The 22,432-nt window shown below is 46.0% G+C and overlaps 1 protein-coding gene across 4 annotated transcripts in view; it reads right to left on the bottom strand.

Annotated features, from left to right (window-relative positions):
- The window catches only part of DNM1L (dynamin 1 like), a 610,546-nt gene that overhangs the window by 157,617 nt on the left and 430,497 nt on the right, over window positions 1–22,432 (bottom strand). For all 4 annotated transcript variants that reach the window (XM_085652405.1, XM_085652403.1, XM_085652402.1 and 1 more), the window contains 2 exons: window positions 5,009–5,098; window positions 3,180–3,272 (listed from right to left, as the gene is read on the bottom strand). In XM_085652405.1, coding sequence (XP_085508531.1) covers window positions 3,180–3,272; window positions 5,009–5,098 — 183 coding nt within the window. The remainder of the gene's footprint in view (window positions 1–3,179; window positions 3,273–5,008; window positions 5,099–22,432) is intronic.

Below are 22,432 nucleotides of genomic sequence, written 5' to 3'. Positions count from 1 at the left end.
AATTAAACAAAAAATTTCACAATTCTCTTTCTGCAAGTAAATGACTTAGAGACCTCATGCCGTTGTAATGGAGACACACACTCCAGGACTTCCCTGGGCAATTACTACACCTAGATCACTTCAAAAATCAAGACAACTTTCTTTTAGGAATCTTGGTTGAAACAATTGCAGCTAGCACACCACTGACGTCCAACATGCTGTTTTTAGGCTAAACAGGTACTGAATGCTTAAAAAATGCAGCATACCTAAAGAATGGCTCCAATTGGTAGCACCTGACCCAGACACCATCAATGAGAAAAATATCAAGGAAAAGTTAAAGAAAGAGGAAAATACTTGAAATGTAAACAAAGCAGAAGTCAATAGTTTAGCAATAAAAAAGTAGATTATTAAACTTTATATTTTGAATGGTCCTACACCTAACAGAAATGCTGCTGTTACTAGAAGGATCAATTTTGAGGATAACATCTCTGAAGAAACCTGGACTGGCAACTTCAAAATTGTTTTCCATCATGAAAACTCTATACGCGACAAACTGTAAAACTGAAAACTTGAGCCATCTCGCTCTCAAACTAAACCAAATTGAATACCCTTAGCGTCAGGGACATTATAAAGTAATCTTGAAGGCAAAATAAAGTTGGAAATTGAAGGGCTTTCAAAGGGGAAAGCTTATTGCCCCAAAATTGTCTCTTCCATGCCCCCTGCCCCATTGAAGTTTTACAAATTTCTGCAGTATGGTGGACCAACATTTTCGCTGTAATCTTTCAAAAGATCTGGTCCCAGTAACATGTTCTGCATTCTGTCTGTAACAGCGATTGTTAGGCCTTGATCCAGTCCTACTTTTACTTGTAAAAATGCTGTTCTCTAACACAACTTCATATGTAAGGTTGAAATAAGACAGCTGTTTACGCAGAAAAGTTACCATCGAGTGCTGGGTCAAACCGGGCTACCTTTTGGCCTCGTTGCAGTTCTCCCTCTACAAAAACGACCTTTATGAGCAAGTCCCAAAAGGTCCCATTGACAGAGTAACCAGCCTTTTTGTATGCAGATAACTCCATCGTGATTAATCACACAAGAGAACACTTTAAAACCAACTACTTACATATACTGCAAGAAAAACAGAAGATAAACCTCAACAGAGACAATGGTCTTCAGGAAAAATCTAAGAATGAAGACATAATTCACAAAAGGAGAAACGAGGTTTAAAGAAAGAAAGTTCATACCTTGGATTGATCAAAACTAATACACTAAAATGGTCATCCCAAGTACAAAGGGCAATGGAACTAAGCCTGGGCAAAGCACTACGCTACGCTTGCGTAGTTTGCGCTACTTCGCGGATTGCATGTAGCACAGTGCAAACATGCGTAGCGTAGAGTTGCGTAGTGCAGGGGTCATTTTTTGCTTGCTCGCGGTCCTCAACATCAAGTAGGCGACCGCAAGCAAGCAAAATGACATCCCGGCGAGACTTTTTCCTTGTTCGCGATCAGCAACATCAAGTTGCCGATCACGAGCGTGGAAAATAAACATCCCGGCGAGATTCTCAACGTGAGGTCAGGTTTCTCATTGCGAGTGGTCGCGTATGCTCGCGACCACTTGCGATGAGAAACTACCAGTCCGCGTTGAGAAAGCTGCCGCTCGAGTAAAAATCTACTCGAGCGGCAGAAAACTACAGCTCGCACTGTGCAAGATGCCGTTTTCAATGATTGCACAGTGCCAGATGCTTGTACGCACTGTGCAATCATTGAAAACGGCATCTTGCACAGTGCGTACAGGGTACTACGCAGTTCGCGAAGTACTACGCGTAGCTCGCGTAGTGCACTTTGCGTAGCTTCACGTAGTGCTACTTCGCGAACTACGCCCAGGGTTAAATAGAACAATAATAGGGGTCATCAAGTACCATTCAAAGATTTGCTAATTTCCATGGTCATTACCTCTCGCAACACATCACCTGTGTTGTTTGAGCTAAGGAAGGAAGCCAAATTGTGCATGGAGCAGAACTAATGGGCATGGATAAAAGCATGGGCTAAACACACATGGAAGGGTGTACATTCTGAAAACCCTCCCCTGTGCTGCATGCATGATTCCCAACAATTGCTGTGGAACGTGACATCAGCTTCAACTTCATTCTACACAAATGCAAAATGTCGCCTATCAAATAGGGACTAACAGGACTGAAAACAAACAGGAACAACTTTGAAGACAAAGCATGGAGAGAATATTTAGCCATGCAGAAGAGATCCAAATAGGCTGTGGCCTGGGAGAAGGAAGCAAAACAACTCTACCTCATTCTGGCACCAGACACCTCAAGTCTGGATATCTTGAAGAAAAAGGGAATTAACACATATGCATTGACAATCTTCCTAGAACTCCACCAGGAAGACAAAAATAAAGCATTGGTGAACTCCAAACCAGCCTGTCTCTCTGATTTGTTCATCCTTTCCCAACACCTCCTACCACACCAGAAGTCTGACAAAAATCAGGGAAGAGAATATTCACCATTGCAAGAAGTGGTGGCCTCCTGCTAATATCTATGCTAAAAAAAGGGAATTGTGCAGCCTCTGATGAATGTTACTGCAGTCAAATATACATTTTATTTTACTGCTTATTGAACTGTCCACATTGCAAATCGAACAACAGGATTGTGTACATCAAATCTAGAGAATGCTGAAGAGAACCTCTTCTACCAACTCTGCAAGCTGTCTAAGGCAACAACAAGACTCAAGGGCAATACAAAATCTGGGATAACAGGCCAATAATTCCCAACTAGAACAAAGGCTGAAATTATCCATAAGTCAGTATACAACTGAAGATGCAGGATTGCGAAGAAATCCTATAAAGAAAATTTTAGACCCACCATTGCTTTTCTCTTTCTTCTATATTTTATTTCTATTTTTTTTAGTTTTTTTAGGAACACAAAAACTTCAAAATGATCCCCTTAGTTTTACTGTTCCCTTTTCCCTTTCCCTCCACTTATTTTAATTATCCTAAATTCCAGTGCGAAAGTCAATATATTTAAAAGCACTTTAATAGGTCAATTCTTATCTGAATTTATTTAAGCATTTCCAAACAAAGACTTTTGTGGCTGCATTTGCATTCACTTTGAATCACATCAAAGCTCAATAGCAAATTATTCCTTAAACATACCACAAAGCATAGCTACCAAACTAATAAACTTGTCTTACCTCAATATTGTTGTTCATCAGGCAACAGGCATCAGCAAAATCTGGGTGCTTGGTATTTATGTAGGCTAGCTCAATTGCCACCAAATTATGGACCTAAAGAAGGAATAATAAGGGTGACTGAAATCAATACAACAGTGTAGGTTCAGATGATAAACAGGAAGGCCCTATGAAGCAGCCTTGATAAATTACAGGATCGCCCGGTAGCGATAACCCACTAGCACTTAGGGGAATCTTTAAGTGACCTAGATTGAGGAACAATGGCTAAGATATGGACTTACTGGAACTTGCGTCAACTCTGAACACAAAATAAGTCAAAAGCAATAAACTGAAACAATCACCTAAATGTGTGTTTTATTATACTTTAGAGCATTTTTAGAACAAGAGAAACATCTGTGGATTTTACTTAAAGTTTGTTATTTAAGCGTCTCCATCTGCTCACTCAAAGAAAGGTTGTGCCACCAACAAGTTTTACATTAATTTGTACAATCATCATGATGTATTTGATTTATCTATGAAATATTTGATCTGTTGTCAAAGGATAACAGAAAAGGGAAACCCACTGCATCCTTTGAGAGGCTGTGCTGTTGCTGCGTCTCTCACTGATTATACCAGCTCTTCAGTTGTGTGTCTAAGACATTTTCAGTTTCCTTTTTTTCTGATGGCTATTTGATACAATTTTATGTAGTTTTTAGTGAGATGTCATGGAATATGACACATGGATTTTTGTTAACTAGATTTAATCATCAATATTTTTTAGCTCACTATCACGCTAGGGTATTTGTGGGATTTTTCCTCTGGATTTAAATGCTGGACCTAGCTCATTGAAGGAGCTAATTAACCTTGCAATGGCCATTATGGCTTCGTTTATTCATAAAGCCTGGATATACTGTCCACATTCTCTGCTTCTTTTCCAGAGATGCAGAGAAAACCATCATAAATAAGCCCAACAAAAATTTAACATCAGTGTACAAACCAAAATGGTGAGGCAAAAGGAAAGCCAGAATAACACAAACCTGATGTTTCGGTTATGAGCCAACTGCAACACTAAAAAAGAAGCTAAATACAGTCACAAAATTAAAGCATGCATTTTAGGGATAGATTTTCACCTCCAGCTCTTCAGACAGTACCGCTGCATAAAAAGATTGATATTTATAAACTGCGAGGCCAGACATACCAAAATCAGACCATGTCTGAAACGGTGCACATGGAGAGCAACATTTTGCACTACTTTCAATTACATCATTTCCGTGTAGGACAGTTAAAGGAACAGGTCATGGGATCCGTTGGTCCAATGTGCATCTTAAATCGAAAAAAGTACCCTCTAGCAAGGTGACTTGGAGGTTCTCATGCACATATTTAAGAGGCAGTAAGAAGACCGAGAACCATAATTTTTTGCAAGGCAAACTAAGAAAAAAAAAGTTAAGCATTTCTTAATGAAAAATACTCTATACCAAATAGGTGACAGATCTGCAGTTCAGAACTGAGACTCGGTTTCATATTTTTAGCTCCACAAATGGGGATATGTTTGGGATGGTATTGCGTACATCCATTGCAAATTTTATTTATGACTTAGATTACATATGTGGTGCAATCAGTTCTCATGGTTTCATGCCTCATTCAGCTGCTCTTACAGCGGGGGTAGCAACTGTCAGCTAATCCTCAAAAAAGCCTTGAGACTACATACTGTCACAAAAGACTTCAAACCTTGTAGCTTGAGCTAACTAAATGAAAAACGTTCACTGAGACGGTATATCTTTGAGTTACTAAATAAAATGTCTTTTTTTTTAATAAAAAATTCCAAATTCTTAAGAAAATCCCAAATCTCTTACCATTTCATTTGTTACTGGTAATCTTTTCCGTAGAAGACAGGTTACTACTTCAACAATGGCATCATGCAATTTGGGAAACCTCAGAAGCTCCTAGTTAAAAGAAATACAACAAGAACAATAACAGGCATACCTAAATGGCAAATGCATTGTCTGCAGGTAAACAGCAGCTCCTAAACCGTTTATATCCATCACAGTGTTTGGAACTATATGAAAGAAGTGCATTACAGTGAAGTGTTATTTTACAGCCAGAAGGAGTTTTTTATTAAGCATTTATTATTTGTGCATGTACAACCCAAAAATAACCAGAATAATCCTGAAGCATTTGGACGTATCAAGAGATGTTCTAATATATCAAGGTGGAATGGAAGAGCAGTATGGTACTCTCCATTTAGCCACCGAAGTCTTCCTCTATTACGAAGGATACATGGAACAAGGCAGGTTAATAAATAATGCATAACTACAGTTCTCCCAAAGTTAGTATCTTTTATAAATGCAGATGCTTTTGAATCATTCCCCATTGCCAGCCTTGACGTCCTCAGAAAAAGAAAATTATATATATATATTCATTCATTTTTAGCAACGTTTACTCGTGCAATAGCCCATGAAACGCATGCAATTAAAAGTGAGTCAAACCCATGTGAACACAATAGTTAAAAGCTATCAAGAAATTGTCACAGTATAGTCATAATAGGAACAAAAAAAATTAATTTGCAATAGTGCTTTCTATTGTTCCCTATTACCATACTTTAAAAAAATACAAGGTGTAAATATTTATGACATAAGTCTACAAAAAAAGGACAATCAAGTAGCATGTGCACTGAAAAATAGAGATCAAATGTACACAAACATTTACCTACTTTCTCTTTTACAAAAGGCAAAAAAAAAAATCTTTGAGGAACAGACACAGAAGAATGCCAGCTGCCATTTCAATATTTCAATTTTTAATCGTGGGACCGGAAATTCATTTAAATATTTTGATCTCAACTTGCAACCATAATAAGCTGCAGTTAATTGCCTGAAGATTTAACAGTACTTCTAAACGAATGCTGGGATGTTACTTATGCATCCCATTTCCTTTTCATTTAAATGATTTACTGCCAAACAATCCATTCCGCAAGAAATAATAGTGCCATGCTTAAATTCAACAACTCTAAAGCTACATACTTATAAGATAACTATTTTTGGTTAGAGACACTGTTAGAAATGGGGGTCTCTAGTTGGCAATGGTTTGCACCTTTGCCCAAATAGGGACCCATGCTTCTAGTTAGGGAAAGGGGGATACCCTCCTAAAATAACCCCTGCTCACCCCCTTGGTAGCTTGGCACGAGCAGACGTGCTCATCTCGGAGGCACTGTGTAATGCTTTTCTGAACACATACAGTAACACAGTGAAAACACTACAAATGGACACCACACCAGTTTAGATAAATAAGTATCTTTATCTAAGCAAGACCAAATGGCAAAAATCCACAGTACAGTATCAAACATAAGCTCTTCAATGGTAGAAATAGTTCAGTTTAATGCAAGTTTTTAAATGTGACACTTTTCCAACAAAGTACCTTAGACGCGACACGCAAAAAAACCAAAAGGGTCACAAGGAAGGCGAAGCGTTAGTTCCTTGCTTCGGGGGAGGTGGCGCACCTGTTCCTTACTGCAGCGCAGTGGAGGCGATACGTCAGTTCCTTACCGGAAAGTAGGGGATGCGTCAGTTTCTTACTGCGTTCCAGTTACAATGAGATAAGATGGCGCCTCAATGCTATGTGGTGACCCGGTGCGATGCAACAAAACGGCGGATTGATGCGATGCGACGATCCGGTCTGATGCGTGAACTTTTGCAGCCGCACGGCAGGCACTGCGACAACGTTATCGGTGATGCGTTAGGACTCGGTGTAGATGCGGCACGTTTCTTCCCCGTGGCTCGGCAATGCGTCGGGTCTCGAGGCGTATGTGTCACGTTTCTTCGTCGTTGCGTCGCGCTTCCAGCTCCCAGTGACAAACAGTCTCTAGAGGTCCTGAACAGCAGCAGGCACCTCTCTGTAGGTTAGAATTCCCAGCAAGGAAATTCAGGGGAGCTGGTGGTGAAGTCTTTGTGTCCCTGAGACTTCAGACAGGAGGCAAGCTCAATTTCAAGCCCTTGGAGATCTTCCTCAAGATGACAAAGCAAACAGCAAAGTCCTTTTCTCCTTTCCTTGGCAACAAGAAACCACTGCAGGCCAACCCCAAATCAGCAAACAGCACAGGTGCAGTAATCTTCCTTCAGCTTCTCCGGTTTCTTCTCCTTGGCAAAGGTTCCTCTTGATTTCCCACATCTAACATTCTGGGGTCTGGGTCCCCCTTTTTATACACACAATTTCTTTGTTCTCTGAAGGCCGAGTGTGTCTGTACCCATCCAAAACTAGTTCTGTCCTCACTAGTGCAGCTTCCTGGCAGGAGGTGGAAACAGCATTGTTGAAAGCAAATCTGTCCCAGGCAGGTGAAAGGAAATCTCCTCGCCCTACTCTAAATTCAACCCAGGTCCAATTCAGCCCAGACCTGACTGCCGGAGCCGCAGCCCTCTCCCAGCTCCTTTCACTCACAAGCCAGACATGCAATACACAAACCTAGCAGAGGTATACTGAATGGTTAGGCTAGAAAATACCTACTTTCTAAAAGTGGTATTTTCATACACAGAATGTTAAAATCACCCACACTAAAAGATGCACTTTAACATTGTGAGTTCAGGCATACTAAACTTTATTTTCCTATCCGGTTCCCTCTGTCAGTTATGGTTATAAGATGTTATAATCAAACTGCCCATTCTGGCCTATGGGAACAGATAGCCGTGCAACAGTGAAAAACAAAATTGGCAGTATTTCACCATCAGGACATGCCACTCACATCCGGGCATGTCCTACCTAAACATAAAATGCACCATGCCCACAGGGGTACCTTGGGCCTTCCTTAGGGGTTGACTAACATCCCAAAAAGGGAAGGTTTAGGGACTGGCAAGTGTGTGCACTTGCCAAGTCGACATGGCAGTCCTAGACTGCACACAGGCTCTGCAATGGCAGGCCTGAGCCACATTTTACAAGCTGCTTCTGTGGGTGGCACAATCAGTGCTGCAGGCCCACCTGTAGCATTTGATTTACAGGCCCTGGGCACACATGGCGTACTGTACTAGGGTCTGACAAATAAATCAAATAAGCAATCATGGAATTACTAATCCATACAACAATTTACAATAGGGAGCACTTGCACTTCGGCACTGAACAGCAGTGGCTAAGTGCCCAAAGCATCTAGACCAGCAAAAACAGATGGGGCAACAGCAAAAAGTGGAAGGGAGACACGCCAATGGTGCCAGGTCTAACAGACACAATTACAATTTAGCCCTTATCTAACGCTCTAACCATAAATGATATGTCCTTCACAAGATAATCCCAAGAATATTTCAGGTTACATAAGTAAAGACTGATATTGTATACATCAAAATCAAACGGAATTTAACATTCACGTACATTTAAGGTGAAAAATATTTTTGCAGGTGTGTTTCCGAACAGAAGCCTTTACCAAAACGGCAACAGATAAAATGAAAAATTGCTTTAAAACTGTCCACGATTAAGAACATTTTTACATCATCAATAATTACAAATCATATGTTAAGGGATTATCACCTCTAAATACAAATAAAAACTTAAATCAGAGTACTCTTTTACCATAGGCAGTTACAACACACACTGTGCTAAGATATTAATAAGTGTCTACTAAATCCACAATGCCACAATTTATGTTTAATGTCTACTATGGTAATTTTGATATTATAATTTGAGTATATTTGTATGTGGAATCAAATAGCATGCACATGTGCATTCCAAGTCATACTTGCAGGGCATGAGTTTTTCCATTTCTTTTAGAAACAAAAAAAACCATGTTGTTATATATCAAGACTGTTCTTAAGTAAGCATCTTAATTGGAACACCGCAGGGTATGCGTTAATACCAGTATATCAGTGGCTCCTGGTGAGCAGAGAGGGCCTGCCTAGGGCTATAAGGAACAACAGAATATGTTCTAGATACGAGCAGGAATAGTGTACCAACAGCAAGGATAACTGATGAACCATGGTGGCCCTCAACATTTTCTATGTGATATGATTTATACAGCGCAGCAAATGCCCTCAAAGAAAGCCCTGGTGTCCACGTCTGATCGCTGGATCACTGGATCCTGCAGGGTGACCGTGCTCTGCGCCACATTTCCCAAACAGCCAGGAGCAGACCATGTCTATACGTCCTCACACCTTCGGTGCCACCATACGTCCTCACACCTTCAGTACCACCTTGCTAGGAATTAGGTTATGTATCAACCAGTCCTCAAGGTACCCATGATTTAAAATCAACGAGAACTGCTTATATTGTACCTCTAAAGCATTCAGTGTTAGGTGACACCAAACTAAAAGCTAATTGCTGTTTAAGAATGCCATCCATGGGGGCGTGGCTTGCAGCCGACGGTGATGGCCACAGCCTAGTGCGGCTCCTGTGTCTGAAGCCCACTCCCGCAACTATCCTGGAATAAATCCTGGCGGAAACCGGCAATATACCCTCGGAGGCGGCACCTGGGTGACGGGGGCATTGGCTGCGAGCGACATTAGCCTGGTGGCGGGCGTGACTGCGAGATGCCACGAGACAACGTGTAAGCGGCCTACAGGAGGCGGCAGAGCCGGGGCCTCGGGTGGTGGCCTGCCGGCATGAGAGAACCTATGCAGGCGTGGCCTCATCCCTGTGGCCTGGGATTTCAGAAGCCTGAGACGAGAGCGCTGTGGCCGCTGCTGCGGCTCAGTGAGGAGGACCGACTGTGGGTACTCGGCGACGCTCTGAGGGACCCCGTACGGCGATTTGGGATCGGTCCCACGCTGTCCGGTGCCGCATCCAGCCCGGAAGCGGGGCTCTGATCGGAAACTAGGGGCCCGGTGGCGGTGTCCCGAGAGAGAGGGGACGGCTGCTGCGGTCGCCTGACTAATGTGCATCGGCGCCTTGGGGAGCCCTTGTCCCCCCCCCAGAAAGAGAGGCCTGCTTGGGGCGGCGCCGGAGTGGCATTTTGTGGCACGGGGGTGGAGGGCGGGCGCACTTGGCGTCGCGACCCCTTCGCCGATTCTTAGACCCCGAAGGGGCGCTGGGGCTTTTCCGGAGCAGTGGCAGGTCCCTGAAGCGGTGCCCCGAGAGTGGATTGCAGCGGGCTGGCGTGCGGGACACTCGAGGGAGCCTGACATTGGCCTTTAAGGTGATGACTGAGCAGTGAGGGTCCCGGTGCCAGATCGGGACGCAGTGTTCCAGAAGCCTGCGACTTGAGGTGAGCTTTGGACTCCTAGGGGCAGCGGCAGGACACCGGGGAAACTGACGGCCGCACGTGGAAGACCTCGTGGCAGGCGGCGGCGATTGTTAGATCCCTGCTGCGCCTCACCCCCTCTCGGAGACCCGGATCGGCAGGGGGCAATATCGCTCGCATTGGCCACTATGGGAGGCAAGGGGCAACGTGGGGGGCCACACACCAAACTTGAGAAATTTGCGTACCAGAGGGACCGAGTGGGCTCGCGCCCCCGCCCGACCAGCCTAAGGAAATCACCCTCCAGGATATAATGGCCACACTGACCCAGATGCAGGTCTCGATAGGGACAATTTCGACGGACATAACGTTGCTGAGGGCCGACGTATCTAAAATGAGCACAAGACTATCGGAGGTGGAAACGGCTGCGGCGACCCTTACCGGCGAAACGGCGGAGTGTAAAAAGAAAATACAGACACTGGAACTTGTCCAAAAACAGCTGCTGGAAAAGCTTGATGATCAGGAAGGAAGGTCTAGAAGGAACAATGTACGCGTAGTAGGTGTGCCGGAGAGCGAGAGGGGGCCGGCTCTGGACCTTTTCATAGAAAAACCTATCACGGACCAGCTGCAGCCACGTGGGCTATCAAAATTTTTCTCAGTGGAAAGAGCGCATCGGGTGCCCTGAGGTAGGCCTAGACCAGGGCCCCCCCCCCGCGACCGATCCTGGCGCGTATATTTAACTTCCGAGACAGCGCATACCGACCCCCCGCTGAAGGTGGACAATTGTACGGTAACCCTATATCCGGACTATACTACAGCAGTGATGAAGCAGCGTCGCGATTTCATGACCATAAAAAAGGAGTTGCGCACCCGTGAACTCAAGTACGCGATGGTCTATCCAGCAAAACTGCGGGTGGAGGCGGAGGGACGGGCATGGTTCTTCGCCACACCGACGGAGGCCGCGGAGTGGTTGGAGGGATGGTGCCCGGTGAAAGACGTTAGCCGCGCAGGGCAAGACCATAAACAGAATGCTAGATCTACCAGGGCGCCGGAGACCGCTGGCTCTGAAGACATGGAGCGCACGCCACCGGAATAAGTCTGAGAGGAAAGACTGAACTGCTGAATGGTATTTGGAGTGGAGAGTTGGGGGGATCCCCGCGGTCACGAGTGGCGGGGCAACTGTAGGGACGTTGGAAGACTGCAATTTGCTGTCCTTAACTGTTTTCTCGCATTGACCTGCAATTGGTGAAGGGAGAGGGCGACTGGCAGGGAGCAGCTCCTCCCCTATACGCAAGTACCAAGTTATGGGAACTAAGCACTCTGCTAAGTTGGGGTGGCGGGTAGTTCGAAATCCGCTGGGCAGGGAGGGGGGTGGAGGGACGGGGGCAACACGTGCAAGTTGTTTTATGTTTTGTTTTCTGTTTTGAGTCTACACATTGGCGATTGAAGCAAGCTATGTTATGTTATGTTATTGGGGTTGCTTATATAGCGCACGGCTACTCCAGGGAGTGTCCCGGCGCTTTCTGACTCCAAACTGAGAAAGAAGATGGAAGAAAACACAAACATAACAAGTTACTGCTTGTAAAGCCAAGTTTTCAGGGCCTTTCTAAAGGCAAGCAGATTAGAAGTACGGCGCAGATCCACAGGCAAGGAGTTCCATAGTTTTGGGGCAAGATGTGTAAAGGAACGACCACCTATCCTGACCCTTCTAATGGGAGGAACCGTTGCCAGGCCAAGACATTCAGATCGGAGAGATCTGGTGGGTTTATAGAAAAGAAGCCGTTTCTGAATGTACGAGGCCCCAACCAAATGGAGTGCCTTGTGGGCTAAAGTGAGAGCCTTGAAAGTAATCCGCTTCTTAACTGGGAGACAATGAAGGGAAGAAAGCAGCTCTGAAGCCCGAGCTTGTCGAGGTAGGCCAAAGATCGCCCTTGCTGCGGAGTTTTGAACTACCTGAAGTTGGTGCAGGAGGTAGTCCGGTAAACCCAGGTAGAGGACATTTGAGTAATCAATCCTGGAGCAAATCAAAGCCTGTACCGTCAGCTTCCTGTGGACTAAAGGGAGCAGAGGAAGAAATTTTCGCAGCATTTTTAACAGACCAAAACAGGTGCTGGAGAGACCTGTGATCTGTGTTTTCAGCGAAAGGGTGTTGTCGATTTTGATCCCCAAGTTTTTTGCAACCACAGAGGAAGAGGAAGGGGGTGACATACACACCGGCCACCATTCCTGCCACGGTGGATCTGCTTGACAGCCGAAGAAAAGCACCTCAGATTTATCAGGGTTGCATTTGAGGCTTCTTCGCTGAAACCAGTCGAAAACAGCCCCCAGGCAACCACGGATGCTCTCCCCGTCAAACTCCATGCCCTTCTTGCAGGTGAAGAGAAGCTGGGTGTCGTCAGCGTATGATATGATCTGGGCACCCATGGACTCCGCAAGTACCGCCAGTGGAGTCATGAAGATGTTAAAAAGGGTCGGGCTCAGCACCGACCCTTGTGGGACTCCAACATCCATAGGCGGCACCTCTGCGGAGTACGGCGGGGCCCAGACCACTTGTCGACGACCCGCTAGGTAACATCTCAACCAGCTCAACACCGTTCCACGGATACCAATGGTATGGAACAGTGGCTAAGTGTACATTTCATGCTATTTCATACTACCCTGCATGACGGACAGAGCGCAAATGCCCACTGTAGAGGCTAATACTAGCTCAGATATAGGGAGCCCGCAATCCTCCAGCCCTTTGTTTAAAGTACTGTCCTGGAATGTGAATGGCTTGGGAGATAAAATCAAACAGGGACTGGTCCTACAATATCTCAAGCGTAAAGGGCCAGCAGTGGCACTCCTGCAGGAAACGCATTTAGTGGGCACGACTACAAAGGCACTGGATAGGTGGGGCTATAAAATGGTGGTACATTCTAAATATACGTCGGGTGGGCATATTAGTCAATAAGCGATTCCCACTAATCATTGTTGACTCCCGCAGGGGGGGAACATGGTCGTTTTGCGGCGGTGACCTGCCAGTGGGAGGGAAAAGTATATAACTTAGTGACAGTGTATGTCCCCCCGACACTCCATCAGGCTACTTTCCTGGCATTGGGAGAGTTTCTGCTGACGCTGCCACAAGGGGAACTAATAATAGGCGGAGACTTTAATGCGACGATGGATCCGATAATGGACAGGTCGCCCACCAGGGATCTTGGCAGCGCTACTCCCAAACTGCTTGAATTCACGGAGGCACTGGGCCTCAGACACCTGGAGGGCCCACTGCCCGGAGGAACGGCAATACACTTTTCACTCAGGGGTCCATAACAGTCTCTCTCGAATAGACTACATTTTTGCACCGGCGACGGGGTTGAGGGGGATGATGGAGGTAACACATTTGCCTAGGGGCATTTCAGACCACTCACCAGTCCTCATCACATATGCAACCTTCACCCCACAGAAACGTAGGGTATTCCCAATTCACCCTGGCTACCTCAAAATACCCAAAATTAATAAAGCTCTCCTTGTGAAAACCAGACAGTATTTCGCAGAAAATGAAGACTCAGTGACGAGCCCAACGACATTGTGGGAGGCGTACAAAACGGTCCTTCGAGGGCAGGCCATCTCGATGGTGGCTGATCCTAAGAAAAACCAGCAAAACGAGATACACAGCCTTGAACAGGGGGTGGCCCGGGCCGAGGCTGACCATGCAACACACCTAGATGAAGACACCACACAGAGTACTGATGGCGCGACAAGAGTATAAGTCATTTGTCTGGGAGGCGGCAAAAGCTAGACACGCTACAACGCAGCATACGATCTAAGAACTAGGGGATAAGGCGGGTAGATTGTTAGCCTGGCTGGAGAAAAAGGAACGTGCGGCTAGATGGGTGGCGCGGATCCAGCTAGAAACTGGTGGTTTCACGTCAGAGCCCCAGCACATTGCGGAGGCCCTGTCGGTGCACTACAAAAAGATCTACACTCCGGAGGCCACATCCACTGTTATGGACAACTTGGCGTTTCTTAGAGACATTGCCATGCCCACGTTGGCCCCGTCCGAGGTGGCGGCCTTAGAAAAGGATCTGACCACGGAGGAAATTACACTTGCAATAGCCTCCCTTCGTGCTGGAAAGGCGCTGGGGCCAAATGGAATTCCAATGGAATTCTATAAGAAAGCCACAACTCACATTGTTCCGCATCTGTTGGGCATGTACACGGACAGTTTGAAGAATGGGATTCTACCCCGGGATCAGAGACTGGCCACCATAATAGCCATCCCCAAGCCTCTGAAACCACCGCATGAGTGCACCTCCTATCGCCCAATTTCACTGCTGAACGCCGAGGCAAAGATTCTTACAAAAGTCTTGGCAACATGATTGCAGCCACACCTCGCCACGGTCATCCACCGGCATCAATATGGGTTTATGCCAAACCGAAATACCGCCCTGAACCTACGACGGTTGCATGGAGTCCTAGCGCATCGCTCCTCGATAGAGGACGCAGCAGTCATTCTCTCACTAGACGCACGGATGGCATTCGATTTGGTGGAATGGCCTTTTCTCTTTGCTGTTCTTCGCCACCTGGGATTTGGCCCCAAAATCTGCGCTTGGATCCAGCTCTTGTATACCAAGTCTATGGCGCAGGTGGTCGTAAATGGGCATATTTCGAACGCTTTCCCCTTGGGACGGGGGACGCGACAGGGATGCCCCCTCTCCCCACTTCTCTTTGCACTAGTATTGGAGCCGCTGGCCGCATGGGTGCGACAGGACCCGGTCTTCCGTGGCCTAAAGTGGACGATGGGAGGGGAGGACCGCATCTCTCTGTATGCGGACGATGTCCTCCTGTACTTGGCCTCGCCGGCGCGCTGCCTCCTAGATATTTGTGCGTCATACGGGAGGGTATCCAGCTACACGATAAACTGGGAAAAATCCTATCTCTATGTGCTCCAGGGCTCCCCACCGCAGCTCCCTAGGGGGTGTGACATTCGGGTGGTAGAAGACGGTTTCAAATACTTAGGAATCTATGTGACAGCGGATAAAGCAAAATTTGTCGCAGAAAATCTGACAACCCCTGGTGCGGTTCCGGCGCGACGTTAAACACTGGCGCTCCCTCCCTCTGACACTGCTGGGACGAGCTGCCCTCTTTAAAATGATGGCGCTTCCCAGATTTCTCTACCTGCTTCAGAACACACCCTTCCCGGTTGCTCCTGCATACTTTATTGCCATAAACGCAGAAGTGACCAGTTTGTTGTGGGAAGATAAGACGCCACGGATAGCGCTTCATAAACTGACCGGAGGCTGGTACGACGGAGGTATCGCCCTCCCTAATCTTAAGATATACTACTGGGCATCACAGCTTATGGTAATAAACCAGTGGCTTCACGTGCCGCGGGACGATCCGGCTTACCGGATGGATCGTCAACTGCTGGGGACGGGAGGGGTTCTGGGGGCGCTTTATAACTACACTAGGAAACGCTGCTTTATGGGCCCAACGGCACACACTCTGCGGGTATGGTTCGAGGCGCAACGTGCTCTTGGCTGGGAAGGGAAGATAACTCAGGCCACCCCGCTATGGGATGCGAAACAGTTGGGAGTGCTGCGTACTTCCAAGGGGTTTCAACAATGGGATCTGATTGGAATCTCGAGGGTCGGTGATCTCTGGCAAAAAGGTGACATAGTCACGTTTGCCCACTTGCAAGCAGAATATGACCTGGCAGATACTGAGAAATTTCGCTATTTGCAAATCAGGCACGCACTCCGGGCGGTGGTCCCGCCTGGGACTCGGTTGGCGGAGTCCTCGCCCCTGGAGGATAGACTCCTCATGGAGCATTTGACTAAGAGGGCTACGTCTTTGACATATCGGAAGGTGATAAATAACCAACCAGATCCATTTCTAGCCCTTAAGGCTAAATGGGAGACAGAACTGGGAGCATTGGACGAGACAGACTGGCAGGCGGCACTTTCCTCCCCGAAGGAGGTGGGGATATCATCCAAACTGAAACTGGTCCAATTAAAAATTCTGCACCCCACATACTATACACGCACACTTCTATATAAACTTAAACGGACGGACTCACCGCTTTGTCTGAGGCAGTGTGGTGCGGATGGCAGTCTCTTCCATACCCTCTGGGACTGCCCCGTCATAGCCCAGTACTGGAGGGCGATCATGCGTACACTCTCCCAGGTGACAAAAGTTGCGACTCTTCCGGAACCAAGGAGGTGCCTCCTCAATGTATGGGAGCCTACGGACCTTAGCCGTGTGGCGCAACTCTGGGTGACACTGGGACTATTATTGCCAAAGCGCAACATAGCCCAAAGATGGGTATCCAGACAGCCCCCTACCCTATCCCAATGGTGTAAGGCTATGGATACCACAATGGTCGTTGAAAAAACAGTATACATACATAGAGGCTGCCTCAAAAAGTGGACCCAGGTGGGAAGATGGAATAAGTACAGAGGGAACATATGCGACCCCCCACGTGAGACCTCAGAGTCGGAGTTGAGTGACTGAGAAAGTACCGTAGATAGATACGTAGATTAAGAATTGCTGTAATACTACAGGATGCAACTAGAGGCCAATGCGGTGCCTCGCACCACTGCTATGTTATTGTATGGTGAAGATGCTCTCTGACTGACTGTACACTTTCTAATGGTCGAAATGCTGATTTATTCAATGCCAATGTACGTTGATTTGTGTTGAAATTTTCAATAAAAATATTTTCCAAGAAAAAAAGAATGCCATCCATTGGGACTTTGTGCTTTATAAAATTGCTAAATAATGACATTATACATTTGTTGAACAATGTATGGAACATATCTCTGCCAAATTTTCACTATGTTCAGACAAAATTTGTTTCTGAAATGAAATGAAAACTGATATTTAGTAAAGCGCACAGCTACTCAAACAAGAGTGTCCTGGTGCTTGCGAGGCGATAACAGAGGAGTGAAAGAGCCAGTAGTTTATTGAAACAACCAGGTCTTTAAGCTCTTTCTAAAAGAAAGTAAGTTAGGGTCAAGCCACAAGGATTACGGCAAGCTGTTCCATAATTTTGCACCCAAAAAACCAAAGATCTGCTGCCAGTATGAATAAGGCATGTTTTGGGCACAATGGACAAGTTAGTGTTTGAGGATCGCAAGGGTCTGGATGTTAAATATCGGTTGACACGTTTATTTAGGTACTCAGCACCAACCATGTGGAAGGCTTTAAAAAAGATGGTCAAGGCCTTAAAGTCAATCCGCTCTTTGATGCGAAGCCAGTGCAAGGATTTAAGAACCAAGGTCATACAGGTTCTAGGAATAGATCTCGTGATGGCTCTGGCAGCCGCATTTTGGACCACTGGGTCAGAGATTTTCGAATACCAAGGTACAGACAGTTGACATAGTCGAGCTTAGATGTCACAAGAGCCTGCACGACTATCCTTCTACTCTCCAGCGGCAGGAGTGGCAAACATTTTTTTAACATTCTGAGTAAACCAAAGCAAACACCCGAGAGGTGTTGAATCTAGGGGCCCATTGACAGTGATTTGTCAATGATTATTCCTAGGTTTTTTACTTTCTCTTTTTCAACGGGTCGAGAAGGCAAATCCTTGGGCCACAAAGAGCTCCAGTCAGGTGTTTCAAGATTTCCAAAGAAAACAACATCCGTCTTGTCCTGATTGCATTTCAGCTGGTTTACCTTGAGCCAATTAAAAACCTTCGAGAGGCAGGAATTAATCATTGCCCCATCAAAGTCAGAGCCCTTATCACACAAGAAAATACGCTGCGTGTCGTCAGTGTAAGACAATTTTGGCACCCGCTTCCTCCACCAAGCATGCCAAGGGCGAAAGATAGATATTGAAAAGGGTTGGGCAAAGAATGGAGCCTTGAGGGACACCAACACTGATAGCAGGGACTGGAGAGGAGAAGGGCGGAAGCCAGGTGTCCTGAGATCTATTTTCCAAATAGGAAGACATCCACTTGAGGACGGTCCCGCCAATGTTCTCAAGTCTATTTAAAAGCCTCTTGTGTGGGACCGTATCAAAGGCCGCCGATAGATCAAGCAGTACCCGAACGACCTTGCCTTCCGCATCCAGTTGGAAGGAACTGATTAACTCAGTTACTTCCAACAACGCACACTCAGTGCTGAAGTTGACCCTGAATCCGGACAGAAATTCATGGAGAAGCTTCCCTTCAATATGTTTTTGCAAACCTTTGTTTACAAACTTCTCTAAAACCTTTGAAAGTGCCGGAAGCAAGGAAATCTGCAGGAACTCTACAAATATGCAGGTTCTCGTTTTTTGCCTTACTTCTGGGAGACCTTGTATATTGCTTATGCACTATAACAGATTATTTTGACAGAATGTGTTCTTTCTACTCATGATCCCAACACTGTAAAGCCGTTAGATCATCTCTAAATTGCTTACACTGTCACTAAAAGGAAAATATTACTTACTCTGAAAACATCTGTTTGTGGCATGTATGCTGTAGATTCACAAGCTGTGCACACTCCTGTCATCTAGTGTTGGACTTGAACATGTGAAACTTGTTTTTTTTCTAAGAAGACTTAGAGTCGCAAGGTAGGGCGACTCCACCTCTTACTGGTAATGCGCATGAGCATCAGCTCCATTGTTAGATTGTTCTTCACATGGGGAAGAGGATAGAAATGGAGTGTAGATACAGAAGATGACTATGCAAAGAATAAGGAAAGGAGTGCATCTGCAACAACCAAAGGCTTCCAGGGATAAGGCTGGGTGCATGTGAATCTACAGCACTACTTACCACGAACAGCTGCTTACAGGATAAGAAATATTTCATTTTGTGGCAAGTGTAGCTGTAGATATACATGCCGTGCATAGACTGTAAAGCAGTTCTCCAATACGCAGGAGCTAGCCAGAGGACATTGCAGAGGACAGCCTGCCCAGCATTAGCCTGCTAGCGTGCTAAGATGTCCACACAGTAATGCTTGGCAAAATAGTGTGGAGCAGCCCAGGCAGCTGATTTGCAGAGGTCTTCTATAGGGGTGTTACCTAAGAAGGCCTATGTGGCCCTCTTCTTGCGGGTAGAGTGGGGTCTGGGAAGGATAAGCAAACATAGTTTGACTTTGGCATAACACGTCAGGATAGATTTGACCAACCACCCTGCTATTTCTGCTTTAGAGAGAGCATGGCTTGTGTGGTTTGGCAAAATAGAATGTCTTATAGAAGGGGTTAGTCCTGTCAACATAATATATGATCTTTTGACTAGTAGTGTGTGCAGAGCTCCCTCTGCCACTGACTCTGGTCATTGGACGAACACAGAGTTCAACAGTCTGATGTGGAAAGAAGAGACCACCTTAGATGGAAACTCTGGGTTTGTCCTAAGGACTACTCTATTTGTGAACTTGAAAGAAAGGTTCTGCCAGAAAAAGAGCCTGAAGCTCACTCACATGCGGAGGGAGGCAATGGGCACTAGGAAGGCTACATTCTGTGAAAGTAACTTCAGGGAGCAAAAGTGAAGTGGTTTAAAAGCAGGGTTCATAATTCTGGTGAGAACTATGTAATTACTCTTTTAGGCCCTTCCATACAGGCCTTGCCAGGGACCCTGAAGGATGAGGTGCTTTCCCTATTCTGGAGGTAAGCAGTCACTGTGGCCAAATGAAGTCCAATAGAAGTAGAACCAAGGCCAGTGGGAGAAGCTGGCCTGGTATATGATGTACAGTTATGTAAGTGGACACCCTACGCCACTCCAGACAACCCTTATGGTGATTTAGAAGGTTTTAGACCACCATAGAAAGCTCTCTAAGTGGTAGCTGTGGAGAGCAAGCTTCAGGCTTAGTCCAGAAGGAGTGTAAAGCAGCTTGTTTTACCAAAACACAATCTTATATGTATAGATTAAGTGAAAAAGAATCACACAAGGTATTTATAAAAATATGTATTTATTATATAATACTCTCTAACACACACAGATATCTCTTACCCAGAGATCTGCACAATTCACACTATACTTTGCATAGACATCACTGTAAATAGCACGAAATACACAGTGGACCCTAGGGGGAGGGACCAAACCATATACTAAGAAAGTGGTATAAGAACCACGACTCGGGTCAAGACAAGGTCTAGAGGACGTAGAAGTGCTGGGCACCAAAGGAACCACCCAAGGTGAGTAACTAGGAACGCCATGGAGATCGTGTGGAGTGGGAACACGACTGTGTTCCCCATACAAGTCAACATGTAAGTAGTGGTTGGATTTTTTAAGGTTAAGGACCCTTCCCAGTGGACCGTGAAGAAACCCCGTGGATGACAGAAGGTTGGAGAGCCCCCCCACTTGTGGATACCCTAGTACCCACATTGCCTTCACCAGGAAAGCCGGGTGCATAGTTGTCAAGTGGTGTTGGAAACTGCAGTTGAACCCAAAAGAGGATTTCAGGAAATTGGTTCTGCTGATGAAGCAGAAAGTGTCCTGTGGAATCCAAAGGTGCATTCTAGTTGTGAGGTATATGCAAGCAGATGGGACAGAGACTATGTCACTCAGGAGTGACCAGGAGATCTGGAAGACGAATGCCCATGAATGTCAGGAGTTGCAGGAGAGTTGATGAGGACCTTGACTCTATAGCTGTGAGGATCAGGTGATGCTGAGGAACACCAGGAGCCGTGCATGAGCTGTCCCACGTTGGATGTCGAGGGGTCAGTGTCTGGCGGGAGCACCAACAAGCCTTGGCAAATGCAACCCACGCAGAAGTCAAAGAAGATGCAGTGTCAGGACCAGCAAGGTCCAGGGGACTCACAACAAGCAGGAGAGTCAGGGTAGGCCCGAGCAAATGGGCCCACCGGCCGGAGGCACTGAAGTCGCGAGAGGACCTCAAGTAGCTTACCAAAAGATACAGGCCACGATGCAAACAATGCAGTGTGGCCGAAGAGTCTGGTCACTGGGGATGCTCGAAATTGGGGTGATTTAGAGCCCGAAGATCTTTTTAGAAGGAAGCCAACAAGCCTTTGCAACTGCAAGTTGGTGCGGTGCAAATGGGTTGTTTCAGTGAACATTTGCAGACCTGCTCAGCAGGATGCAGGAACAACCCAAATTCTTAAAGGCTGCTTAATCAGTTTAGCAAAAAAATTAAAAAAACAGCTGTAAATTTGGCAAATGTATGCCCTGCCAAGAAAAAGTATTAAAAAAACAAAACAGTTTGATGCTACGGTTTTCTCACTCAAACGTCAACGTGATTGCCACAAATAAACAATGCCAAACTAAAAACGAATCCTCCTTTGTACTCGACCTCAATAAATTGTTCAGAAGTAAAAAAATAAAGAAAATAAAAATCTCTGATGCTAAAATTACAAACACTGAACACCCTCTCAACTTTCCATCTAACCAGCTGTCTTCCCCATAAGAAAATCTGCTGATACCTGTAGCATTTTGAAGGAGATCTCTCTCTCGCTGATAAAGTTGATTAAAACCCTTTCTAAAACAAAAACCCTCCATCACACTCAACCTTAGTAGTCGAGGCCCTCAAGAAACTTCTAACCCCCGACTAGAGCCGACACTTAATTGTCAACTTCTTCCTAGTCTATCCTTTTAGCTAAACTTTATTAAAGATGTGGTGAAGCCCAATTTACACAGTTCACTTGAGATAATGCACTATTTAACTCTCTATGGACTGGATTCAAATCTGGCTGCGGAGAATGTCTGCATTGTCAGCATTCCGTCCATCATTTGTCTGTTGTAACGCTTTAAGCCCTAAGTGGGATGGGTATTCCCAGACGTGGGACCCGTGCTCACTACGCCACTGGAGTCAAGCTATCCTGGCTGATGACGGCTGATAGCCAGAAACCGGTCCTAGGATGCTTGATTCCGGTCCAGGGAAGACATGGCTTGGCAGTTCGGGCTGGACTGTTCCCATGAGGCACAGGGTCAAGACTGATTTGCATATGGCCATGTCTAAACTGGGGTGGTGTAGTGGGCAAAAGAACGATGGATTTAACCCAGATCTCTTGACTGGGGGAGAATGTCTGCATTGTCAGCATTCCGTCCATCATTTGTCTGTTGTAACGCTTTAAGCCCTAAGTGGGATGGGTATTCCCAGACGTGGGACCCGTGCTCACTACGCCACTGGAGTCAAGCTATCCTGGCTGATGACGGCTGATAGCCAGAAACCGGTCCTAGGATGCTTGATTCCGGTCCAGGGAAGACATGGC

This window comes from Triturus cristatus, chromosome 4_1, assembly GCF_964204655.1.
Source record: "Triturus cristatus chromosome 4_1, aTriCri1.1, whole genome shotgun sequence".
In the NCBI taxonomy this organism is placed as follows: Eukaryota; Metazoa; Chordata; class Amphibia; order Caudata; family Salamandridae; genus Triturus; species Triturus cristatus.
Note: the sequence above shows the minus strand (reverse complement) of the source record. Positions and strands in the feature narration are given on the sequence as shown.